Source organism: Epinephelus lanceolatus, chromosome 10, assembly GCF_041903045.1.
Source record: "Epinephelus lanceolatus isolate andai-2023 chromosome 10, ASM4190304v1, whole genome shotgun sequence".
NCBI classification, from domain to species: domain Eukaryota; kingdom Metazoa; phylum Chordata; class Actinopteri; order Perciformes; family Serranidae; genus Epinephelus; species Epinephelus lanceolatus.
In genome coordinates this window covers 8,755,943-8,768,026 of record NC_135743.1, presented here as the reverse complement: position 1 = coordinate 8,768,026, position 12,084 = coordinate 8,755,943, and the positions used below count along the sequence as shown (strand labels likewise).

Here is a 12,084-nt window from a genome sequence, read left to right as displayed (position 1 = left end):
GGTTTGAATTTGACCTTTACATAGAATCTGTTTTGTCCAGCTGCTGAGTTCAACAAAACTTTACTGTGAGTGCGCTGCCTCTGAAAGAACTCTATAAACTGTGTCTGTTATTTTCTCTTATTTAATCCACAAAAGAAAACAGAACATCTCAGGCCAGAGCGGCTCTGTCAAGCACAAAGTTAAATAAATAACAAAAAAATTAAGCAGTTTGCAGTATTACGAGTCATTGAAAGCATTTGACTTTGACATTTCACATGACACTTACTGAAAGTTCAAACAGTAGATCAACAGATGAATATGTTTTAGTGTTTTTTCACACATATTGTGACACATTTTGTTTTAGCCTTGAGCTATTAATGATGTTTGACAAAGAATATCAAAATAAATTACATTTTAAGGAACATTGTAGCATTCTCCATTACAAAAACAAAATGTAGTGCTTAAATAATTCCACTTAAGTGAAATGAGCATTCAGCTGCACAAAGACAACCATAGTGTATATTAAAGGGGACCTATCATGCTTTTCTGTATTTAGTGTTTTATATGCAGTGTTACAATGAAGGATGTTCATATTAAGCAAGGCCAAAGTTTTAAAAAAGGTAGGTAGGTAAATGTATGTAAAAGTAATCCCTGTGTCAGGTTTTATGAACACTGTTTCTAACTTTTTTTTTTCTCTGGCTGCAGTATGACATCATAATGTGCCAGATTTCTTTATATGGTGATCTGTCCCAGGCATGCTACTGCAAATACATTACGTAGCCTACGCTGCCAGAAGCTACATGCTAACAGGGAAAATGTAATCTTGGGTAAATTTCTTCCAGATTTCAGATCATCTTCCTGCTGGAACATTTCCGGTTGTGTTTAGAAACTTTTATTGGGGATTTTTAACAAAAGAGTGTCGCTATACTCTGTTACAGTTATTCCTTGGCTGCAGGTACACTGCTACCATACACGTAGCTACATGCTAACATCAGGTAAACATGTTATCTTGGGTGCCAATGTTGTAAATTTCTCCCTGATTTCAGATCATATTCTTACTGAAACACGTCTGGTTGTGTTAAGAAGCTTTTACTGGTAATTTTTCACGGTAAAAAGTGCTGCTATACTTTGTTACAGCTTTTCCCTGGCTGCAAGTACACTGCTAACATACATGTAGCTACATGCTAACATCAGGGAATCATGTAATCTGAGGAAATCTGTAATCTAGGAATGTGAAAGATCTGGAGACGATGACCAATCAGAGCAGTCAGGGCTTTTTTGGAAGGGGGGCTCAAAGAGATGGTGTGAAGAAAATAGTGTTTTTTGACAGTTAAATCATATAAACATGTTCTAATAGGAACTTTAAATTCAAGTAAAGTGAGCATGGTAGGTCCCCTTTAACAGGATTTAATGAAATGTGAGATCACTGAGTCATTTTGGCAAAGTCTTGGAATTAAAGTTTCCGCAACGTGTATATGATGATGTTGTAAGTAATGGAGTAACATAGCAGTGAACTCCAACCTTTAACCTTTTTGTCCTTAATCTCTTTCTACTGGTTACACCCTTTCTCTGGCTGTGGTCCTGGAGCTCCTCTTTCCAAGCAATATTCTTCCCAAAGCTCATTAAACAAATTTCCAGTCGCACCAAAAGAACACCCTTGATCCCTTTTGGGGTCACACAATCCCAAATCCATCTTTTTAAATACAGCACAAAAAACCTGCCGAGAAAGCGGCGGCGTCTTCCTCTCTATGCAGTGGTTGTAGTAGTGCCTGTACACCTCGGACATGTTTGAGAAGACCGGCTCCAGGTAAAGCTTGGAGACAGACGTCCCGCAACAGTATGAGGGCATTTTGGGTAAACTCTCGAGGAACTCCTTCAGGACTACATGCTCTGAAGCTTTACGAGACTTCCTCTGTGTTTGCTTTTTGGTGTTTTCTGAACTGTCCTGCTGGGATGCATTTTGCGCCCAGTTAAGCACTGACCACTCCCCAATCCCCAAAGTGGAGAGGAACATCTTTTTGCAAACTTGTTTTCTGTTACCGTTGGCTATCAAATGATATCGCATCGAGACCGACCTTCTTGACTGAGTCCACGGTGCTCGGGTTCTTTCCACTGGGTCGCAGTCGACTAATCCCGACACATAGATCTTCCTCTGAGACCAGTTCATGCACTGCCAAAAGCTAGTGAACAGCTCGTTCCTTGTTTCTTCACTGAAGTCAGCACAGAAGCGGTTGGATGCCCTTTTGCAAGCACTTGACGTACATCTCAATCCCATTGTCCTCTGACCTTTAGTTATGGTTGTGCCGTCTTTCTTTCGTTTGCTGACATACGGTTTGCCCTCCATCCTGAGTTGCTTTTGTCGGTTTTGCTTCCATGTTAGAGGCTTGGCGACTCTGGATTTCTTTCTGACAGGCCCCTCTGATTCTGTTGGCCTGTTGTTGTCAGTAACATTTACTTGTTCTGCAAAAACAGGGAAATGTCATTAGCATGCATGAAGTATTACTATAGCACAGTGCATTCACTTGAGAAAAAAATACCCATTTGCCTTGTTATTCTGAATTAACAAGATTATTATCTCAGAATTCTGAGAAAAGTTTTCATGCAAAAAATGCTGCTTTTCTGAATTAATTCGTGAATTACATTCCGAGTGTATGTAGTGTTTTATGGGGTGGTAAAGTATTAGACTTTATTTTATTCTTATGTGTCTTGACTGTTATGCTGTGATTGGTTGTTGTACTCTTGTGAGCACACGAAGGCAAATTCCTCACAACCAAAGGCCCAGACACACCAAACCGACATCAAAGAACTAGTGGCACTGAAGGCCGACTGTTGCGTCGCCAATATAACAAATTTGTGTCGTTCTCACGACCTCTTGACTTTAGCTGTTTGTTTGCTTTCCTCACTTACGTTTCTCTTCTTGTCACTGAGTTGAACTGCCAATCAGTGTGATTTCAGTTACTGACGGGCTCCGGTGCTGATTCAATATGCTGAATTTGCTGAAAAACAGCCAACAAGGGCCAGCTAGGGCCAACCGTGCAGGACATACCGCAAAAGTTAAGGCAACAGACACTTACCAAACGGCTCAACGTTGACCAACCATCGGCTTGATGTGTCAGGGCCCTAAGTTGTGTGGCAATTGATTATTCAATCTTAAATCTTGTTTTACTGAATTAACAAAGTGGCCATCTCCGGGGCTGAAAAATGAAGCCAACACGCAAGTGCCAAAAACTGCAGTTTCTCTAATGGCCACTTGAGGCTGACTCCAGAAGCCAGTCAATGACCATAAGACCCCGCTGTTAAGGTGCACAACTTTACAGCTGAAATGCTGACTTCAAAACTGGAGTCCACAAACCAATGGGTGACATCACGGTAGCTACGTCCATTATTTTTACAGTCTTTGGAATTAACGAGATAATAATATTGTTATTAACATTATAGTATTCTTGTAATAATAATCCTGTGGTATCTCGTTATTAGTAACAAGATAATAATCTTGTTACTTCAGATTTTTTTCAAGAGAATTCTGAGATAAAAATCTTGTTAATTCTTGTTTTATTGAATGAATGAGGTATAATATTCTCATTAATTTAGAAAAACAGAGCAGATTTCTTCTTTTTCTCAAGTGAACGCATTAAGCTTCTGAATTACCGCGACAGTTTAGTGTTACAACAAAAACTATTGAAAATAATGGTACTATCTAACACAGGGTTTGGCAACCTTTACTATCAAAAGAGACATTTTTGACCAAAAATAATAATAAAAAAAGCCACAAAACATATTTGAGGTTTATAATGATGGCAACATATCCTGTTAAGTCTAAATGAGCCTATACTCATAGTCTAAAAGGGCATTCATCAATATGTCTTACCACAAGGCGGCTACTCTGCAGGGCATATTAATTCTCTCTTCCAAGTCCAGCTAGAAAGACTCAAGACTAGCCATCGCTATCAAGGTTCGGCAATATATCGAGGAAAAGGTGCCAGGCAGTAGGTGTGTTATGCACATTTTAGTTGTTGAAATGTAAAAAAAAAAAAAATTGTTATATAGACTTAACATTTTTACAAGTGGAGAATGTAAAGATTTCTTTTAGCCTACAACACTGATATATGGAAATCAAAAGGGAGCCACTGGAGAGGGTCACATGTGGCTCTGGAGCCACAGGTTGCCTCCCCCTGATCTAACATTATTACATGAGTGCACTGAGCAGGGCTGTGTCCAACAGTTAATTTCATCCTTGATTAATCTGTCCATTATTTTTCCAATTAAATGATTGATAATTTAGTCTATAGAACATCAAAAAGTAGTGAAAATAGTGTTTTGTTCAACCAGCAGTGATACACAATAATATATCAGAGAAAAGCACATAATCCTTTGAGTTGGAACCAGCAAATTTTGCTTGACAATCAATTGATTATCACACGTCGTGTTAGTTGACAAGTCGATTAATGAGTTAATAGTTTCAGCACTACAACTAAGTTTAGTGAGTAGCTGAAACAGAGTACAGACACTCACCCTGTGTGACCTCCACAGTACTATTGGCTGCAGAAGGAGCAGGGTTCAGTTGTGGGGTTTGTTGAGGACACTGAGGGACAGTCTGCCTCTTTTCTAATTTGTTTTCATTTGCTCCATTCTTTTTCGTTGTTCCGTTCTGCGTCCAGTTGAGCACAGACCACTCTCCTATCCCCAGAGTGGACAGGAACATGTTTTTACACACTTGTTTCCTTTTGCCATCCACCATCAAGTGATAACGGAGTGACACTGATCTTCTCGAATGCGACCCCACCGCCCGAGATCTTTCCACGGGGTCTCGGTCAACTTGTTCTGCTACATACAGTTTTCTCTGAGCCCAGTTCATGTGCTGCCAGAATTCATCAAACACCTTCCTCCTGGCCTCCTCGCTGATTTCACTACAAAGCCGGTTTGAAGCCTTTTTGCATGCGTTCGAAGTGCACCTCGGCCCCATTTCCCTCGGCTGTTTTGTCACAACCTCGCCGTCTTTTTTGCGTTTGCTCACATACGCTTTGCCCTCCATCCTCAGCTGTTTCTGCTTGTTTTGCTTCCATTTTGATGGATCTCCGACTTTGGCTTTTTTCCTGACGGCTCCAGCCTTATCCAAATTGGTGTTTCCATATTTGGCAGCTGTATTAAAGAGCGCTGAAAAAACAAACACAAAAATCCATCTGGATTCATTATTGTAAGCAGTGGTCTAAAAAACATAAACTCAGTTGGAAATTAGATTTTTGGTTTATCAACACAAGACAACACAATAAGCAACGCTAATCCTAGCTTTAGGATTTAGCTGACAGGACTACAGGACACCCATCTTGCATTCGATGAACTTGAGTTTATGGATCTACTGCAATTTTTTTTAATGATCCCTTTTTTTCCCTTTTCTGCTCACAGTAAAAAACACTTTGTTGTAAACATGTGGAGACCATGAATTAACACATCCATCAACAGACAGCTGGACACCCAAGAACTACAATGTCTATGTCATTGCAAGAAAACTGTTTTTTTTATGTAAATAAGCTTATATTATTTATACTATCTATACTTATATATAAGATAAATATTTTATGTTAATCATAATCTGTATAGTCTGTGTGGACTAACCAACAGCCCTGCACAGAGGATAAATATGTATTTTTAATTCCGGGGTGAACCGTCTCTTTAAATGCTACCTAACAACGAAAACAGGATCAAATCATCCTTCTCCTTCAAAATTTGGACGACTAGTTGTATCCACTTTACACATCACTCCACCACACTGTTACTTACTGGTGTCGACACCAAGAGGACCCACACTCTGTAGAGGAAACTGGGGAATCATCTGTGGCTCTGCTATCATTACCAAGTGGGACCTCTTTTTGGACGGTGCATCTTTTTGCATGTCAGATTTCCTGCTTGCATCAGTGACGTGCAGATAGTCTGGATGAAAGAGCACACACATACATCTTGTCAGTGGTGGAACATAACTAAGTACATTTACTCAAGCACTGTACTTTGGTACTTGTATTTTACTTAAGTATTTCCATTTTAAACTGTTTTATATTTCTACTCCACTACATTTTAGAGGCAAATATTGCTCTTCTCGCTTCATCACATTTATTTGAAGGCTGTAGTTACGTTGCAGATTGAGATTATTAATGCAAAATATAGATCAGCTAATACATTATGATGCATTATTATTAATTAAAGAACTCAGCAGTATATAAATTAACCCTATCTTTCCCAGCTGCATTATTGCTGTGACATTAATGCATCACTAATTCAGAAATATAATATATATGAATATGAAATGACTCATTCTATAAATTGAGTATTTTTACTTTCGGTACTTTTAGTATATTTTGATGCTAATACTTTTGAGTGTTGTTTCACTGTAGTATTGCTGCTTTTACTTAAGCACAAGATGTGAATACCTCCTCCACCCCTGCATCTTGTTTAGACATAATCAATAACTGCTGTGTTTCAAGCATCACAGTCACACTCAGTAGCGGGAATATTGCGCTGTTATGCCGCCTTGCTGTTCTGTATGTAAGGTACAATCGCGGAACAGGTGAGACAGAGTTGTCTTGCCTTTAAGCCACCATGGGAAGGAGTAACCGTGCTGAGACAATGTCTGTATATCCAGGACAGCCTGCAAGATGGGACTACGGGCGGCGTTTTGACGACTTATTATGTGTGCAACCGACCACAGGAGATTTAAAACGTAGCTGTTAGTGGAGAGATGAGATGAGATTCGGGAGCTCCCTACCCTCTGAGCAGAGGACAATATCAATTGCCATATAACAAGGATGGCAGATGATTGTTATTGAGACATTAATGCTGTTGTTTTATGTCACACTAGAGGCTGATGTTGTTGAGATACATGTCATACCCGTAATGCTTCTTCTGATTCTGCAAAGCTGTGATGCAGTGTATAATCACACGCTGGAGCGAAATGATGCTGGAGTCATTTGGTTTCATGTAAAAATGCAATGGAGGCATAAAAAAGGGACTTTGTAGTGGCCCTATAGCGTGATCTGTGTAAAAAAGCCAGTGAGACACTTGTACACTGGGGCATTGTACTTTGGGGGCATAAATATAAAAATAAAATAAAATAAATTAGTTGAAAGGCTGAACTTGTATTTAAAAAAATGATGGAAGCTCTCTGAGGCCCCTCTCACCCCTTAAAGGCTAAAAATGGCTTAGTCTGCCCCTGCACTAGGATTCATCTCTAAACTCTGAGGGATCTTTCTCCAAGAAAGGCAATTGGGGTTCCAAAAAATAAACCAAAGATAGAAAGTAAAGGGAAAGAATGCAAACTGACTTTGTTGAGAACAAAAATTCAGAGGGTGTGTGAGAGGGAAATGGATCAGAAGACGAAGGGTAGGAGGCCCACAGAGATTGCCTATGCCAGGCATGTTCAAAGTCCAACCCGGGGGTCAGTCGTGTCGAACTGATTTTAAATGGCCTGCAACTTCTCTCTATAAAATATCCTTTATGTGCCCCTTCTCTCAATATTTGTCAATTAAGCAAAATCACTTTGTATTTTTTATTTACCTCATGATGGCAGGACTATCATACAGTTCGTACATGCAGCAAGCAGGAACTACGCAGGAGGAACAAAGGTGTTTTCATAAACAGGCAGTCAACCAAAGCGACATTTCCCTCTAGGTAACAGACATGTCCACAGCAAAGATGCATAGGCAAATAATGTGCAAATACCCACTGTGGTGGGTTGCACGCATAACAAGTCATCAAAGCCACCACTTTCGAGAGATGTGGAAAGTTGAATACTTTTTCACTGAAAGATGAAACCGTTGCAATTGTCTCATCTGCATGTGTTTTTTTATGACTTGCAATTTTTAATTTTTAATATTCAAATCAGTCGCATCACATGGTCTACGTAATACAGTCCATCACAACGACAAAACATAGCCCTGACCTGTCCCACCCGTAATCAAGAGGGGTCAACCAACCTATAGAGTGGCCTGCAAATCGTGAATATACAACACACATTAGTAACCAAAGAGAGACATGACAGGGCATAATAAATAAAAATCTCTACGTAAGCCAATAGGAATATGTATCTGGAGACAATGGGAAAAGAAAAAATTAAAAATAAAATAAAATAAGATAAAATATAGCTTCAAATAAAATCATATGCCCATCATATCTCTAACCTATTCATCACAGACAATCTGCCTCCACTTTTTCTTTACACTGGTATATATTCAGTGTTAAGATACATGCCCCACTTCAGGAGATATTTTCCTGTTCTGTCCTGCATCCTTTACGACATCCTTTCATATGCTGCTACTTTGCCTAATTCAGTCACCCATTCCTGAAAAGGAGATTCTCCAGGTTTCTTTCAAGTCCTGAGGATGATCTGTCATCCAATCATGATAGCAGTCTATGCCCAATATTATCCAAATATCTATCCAATTTATTATTTTATTGTTTTTAAATTGTTTTATTGTTTTTAAATTGTTTTAAAAACAATAAACAATTATTTAGTATTTATTTCCTGTTAACTGTTTTATGTCCCTGTGTTGCTTTGTCTATTTATGTACAGCACTTTGTTTCAGCTGTGGCTGTTTTAAAGGGCTGTATAAATAAAGTTGAATTGAATTGAATTGAAAATTTTGGTTTTTGGGAAAAAGCAAACAACATTTTATATTCTGTACGCCAGAATCTGAAATCAGAATCTGAAACTCACTCTGAGTTACTATTGTTCACAAACTAAAGAAATGAGAGATCATTTTAGTTTGGTTTTTACTAAATATTTGAAGCAAACTGTAAAACTATATCACTTATTTTGTCGCAATTCTATTTTCTTAAATTAATAATATTTATTTTTACTAATTTGTCATATCACAAGAATATCATTATCGCAAAAACACCCTGAAATATCGTGATATTATTTGAGGGCCATATCACCCACCCCTACTGGCCCCCATTGAAAAAAAGTTTTGGACACCCCTGGCTCATGCACAGGACCCAGTATTTGGTGCTACGCCCCTGCTCATACACACCTGGTGGGATGTGGTGCAGCCCAAAAGTCTCAGAGACTGTGGGTCTGTGAACAGGGGGGTCATTGGTGGGTTTGGGATGGAGACCGATATCCTCCATTGCTGCGATGGCTGAAACACAAGAAGCAGGTTGCTGAGAGTCTTTTGCATCAAGAACAAACAATAATGTGCTTTTAAAAACGCAGACAGAGAGATAGAGGATTCACATTCAGCCTGTGCCTCCATTCAGACCCTTCAACCCCACCGAAAACACAGCTGGTGCGTATTTAACACAAGACAACAAAGCCATGTGTCTAAATCCAGATGTTCTGCAGTTGACGTAGAAGTAGGCGTTGCAGGGCCTGACATTCATCGATAAGGTGGGTACAGACGGCTGTAACGTTGGTCATACATGTTTAGCTAACTTTATGTGAAGCTAACTCCTAGCACCTCCTCTCAGACGCTAAACAACGTCTAACAGCCTTTAAATATAACACATAAATTCGGCTTACATAGTGTTATACATTTGAAAACGTCTCGTAGACCCGTCGGTTCCATCCAGACCAGATCTCAAGTGTCCCCGCTGCCGCCTGTCTTACTCCTTCATGTCCCTGTCAGTGAGACAACACATCTGTCCTCTCGGTTAGCTCACGCCTTATTTGACTAAATAACTAAACTGTGTTTGGATCTGAGGAGCTTCCCACTGGCAGCTGCCATGTCCGAGCATGCGCAGTGGCGTCCGAGGTGGGAAAAGGGGAAGTTATCCCCAGTGTGTGCATCCATGGGTCTGATCCAGCAGCAGATATATATGAAGGCCAAACCCAAAGCTTTTCTTGCCTCAGCCAAAAACACATTATATTACATTATCTCCGCAGCCCATCTACCCACGCTTTTTATTATTGGATTTCATACCATGTCTTTTGGGACTGCCCTGTTATTAAAGACTGCTGGAGAGGGATACACAAAGCCCTACAAGATATTTTCAAATGTGCTGTACCGCTGTAGAGTAAGTTCATATTTTTAATGGCCGGAAAAAGACAAATGGTTAGTGAATATACTGCTAGTGGCTGGAAACAGCCTCTTACTCACTGCATTTGTCAACCATAAAATAGAGCATTTTGTTGCCAGATGGGAAAAATGGGTCAAAACCCCAGAGGCCTGATATTATTTTCACAAATCATTGAGTATATGGTAAGGAAAGGATCACTCCCTAACTGTTCTTAGTTTTTCTCTTGTTATTTTTGGTTTTTATTTTAATTAAATTAGAATAAATTAAATGAAATTAAATTTAATTAAATTTAATTTAGTTCTATTTTATTTTATTTTATTTTATTTTAAAATATGGACATCTGATGTACGCGTGCGGTTTAGGTTTAATGTTAAAAGCCAGTAAAATATAAATTACAAAAAAATAATAATATTGGATTTAATTTTCTTGACAAAAAATGTTCAAACAAATTAATTCGATCTATCTCAACAAACAATTTATACCCTGTCCAGTCCTCTAGAAATAATATTTGAAATCTACTTGACCAATCAACAGTATCCAAAACGAGAATTAAGTTCTTCAAATACCTTGTTCCACCCAAAACAAAAGAAATCCACTACAAAATAATGAATGATTTTTACCCTTCCAATGAATTTTTACAACTAAGATTTGCTTTGTGTGTGTGCTCTGCAATGGTCTTTCTATTTCTCCTCAAATTTTCATTATTTTAGGTCAATGAAATTTTTTTTAAAAAAAAACTACTGATCTACCTACAAAAGAGTTTTCGTAGACCTCGGGAGTGTCTTTGTGTGTTTTTTTTTTTTTTTATCTGTTTTGCATCTCTAAGTAGCTGTTTTGTGTCTCCTCGTGGTCATTTTGTGTCCCTTCATAGTTGTTCTGCCTGTTTTCTAAGTTGTCGTGAGTCTCTTTGTGTCTCTTTGTGTCTCTTTGCACCTGTTTTGCATGTTAGAGTAGTTGTTTAGTTCTCTTTGTAGTCATTTTCTTTGTGGTTATGTTTAGTCTCTTCCTGGTTGGTATGTGTCTCTTTGAGTCGTGGTTTGCAGGTGGAGATCAGAGGGGCCCCAACACTTTGGCCCCTGGGCCTGTGCGTGATAGGCCGCTTCATTAATCTGTCCATGCTCTGTACAAATCTGAGGTACCTGTAGTTTGCTTGAGTATTTTTATTTCATGTCACATTACATTCATCAGTCCTCTATCTATCTGCCTGGGCACTTGAAAGAAGCTTTATAAATTAAACAGGCATTCCTTCCAATTAATTTGTCAAAACTGTGTGTTATATTTTTAAAGCACACATGAAAGGAAACTTCTAAGTATAAGTGATTTACAGGGGATTTCAAAGAGGCTGCTTAAAACAATAAGAGCATATATAGCTTTGCTCATCCCATCCTTCAAACATGAAAGCAGGGGAAAGGAAGGAAGCCATCAGGGAGTTCACAGTTTCTGCAGGGGGCTTCATTCTCTCAGTTGTCTTCATGGGCCTCAGCACGAGGGAAGAATAACCAAGCGGGCAAAGCAGCCAACTGTCCTGAGGCCACACAGACTCGGGGCCAGCAAACATCTCACATTAATAATTCATAATTTGATTGCGCATGTGTAAAGGACTCTGAACCGCTAAAGGGGAATTCTAAATGGAACCCAGCCAGCAATAATTTAATTTTTACACCTGTGCTTTTTCTACTGTGACATGGTAAAATGACGGCTAAGGTGCAAACACAGTGGAAGTTTTATAGAGTCAGAATAACACATTTTTACCTGAGGGCCCCCGAACAAGTTGATACTGCAACATCTGAAGTCTATATTAAAATTCCACCTTCATGTTTCAAAAGTAAAACATTGAGTAGGCACTTACTAAACTAAGCTATACTTTATCATATCCTATAATAACTTATTTCCACCATCTTGTTCTTATGACATACACAGGCAGACAGATAGAGGGTGTACAGGGTGAGGTCAGGTAATTTGGGACACTTTTTGGTAGATTACCAAGAAAACTACCAAGAATTCTTTACACATGTTAAAGAGTGTTACTTGTTGAACTTGTTATGGAAAGAAAATATGTTGCTAAGTAAAATATTTTTGAAATTTTGGACCTTCAAACAC

General features: G+C 38.9%; 1 protein-coding gene across 1 annotated transcript; it reads right to left on the bottom strand.

The window, feature by feature from the left end:
- Window positions 1-107: 107 nt before the first annotated feature.
- Window positions 108-9,957, bottom strand: LOC117266442 (uncharacterized). The gene is made up of 5 exons (XM_033641652.2): window positions 9,488-9,957; window positions 9,000-9,107; window positions 5,758-5,907; window positions 4,492-5,133; window positions 108-2,439 (listed from the first exon to the last, which is right to left on the bottom strand). The coding sequence occupies exons 1-5, from the start codon at window positions 9,531-9,533 to the stop codon at window positions 1,529-1,531; spliced, it is 1,857 nt and encodes a 618-aa protein (XP_033497543.1). The 5' UTR covers window positions 9,534-9,957; the 3' UTR covers window positions 108-1,528.
- Between the last annotated feature and the right edge of the window lie 2,127 nt (window positions 9,958-12,084).

What these genes read in the sequence shown, in the direction of transcription:
- LOC117266442 (XM_033641652.2), bottom strand. Translation starts at nt 9,533, where the DNA reads ATGGAACCGACGGGTCTACGAGACGTTTTCAAATGTATAACACTAT. An exon ending in TTTCAAATGTATAACACTAT is followed by an intron (nt 9,108 to 9,487) that starts GTAAGCCGAATT and finishes CTTGTGTTTCAG; the next exon opens with CCATCGCAGCAATGGAGGAT. An exon ending in TCCTCTTGGTGTCGACACCA is followed by an intron (nt 5,134 to 5,757) that starts GTAAGTAACAGT and finishes TTGTTTTTTCAG; the next exon opens with CGCTCTTTAATACAGCTGCC.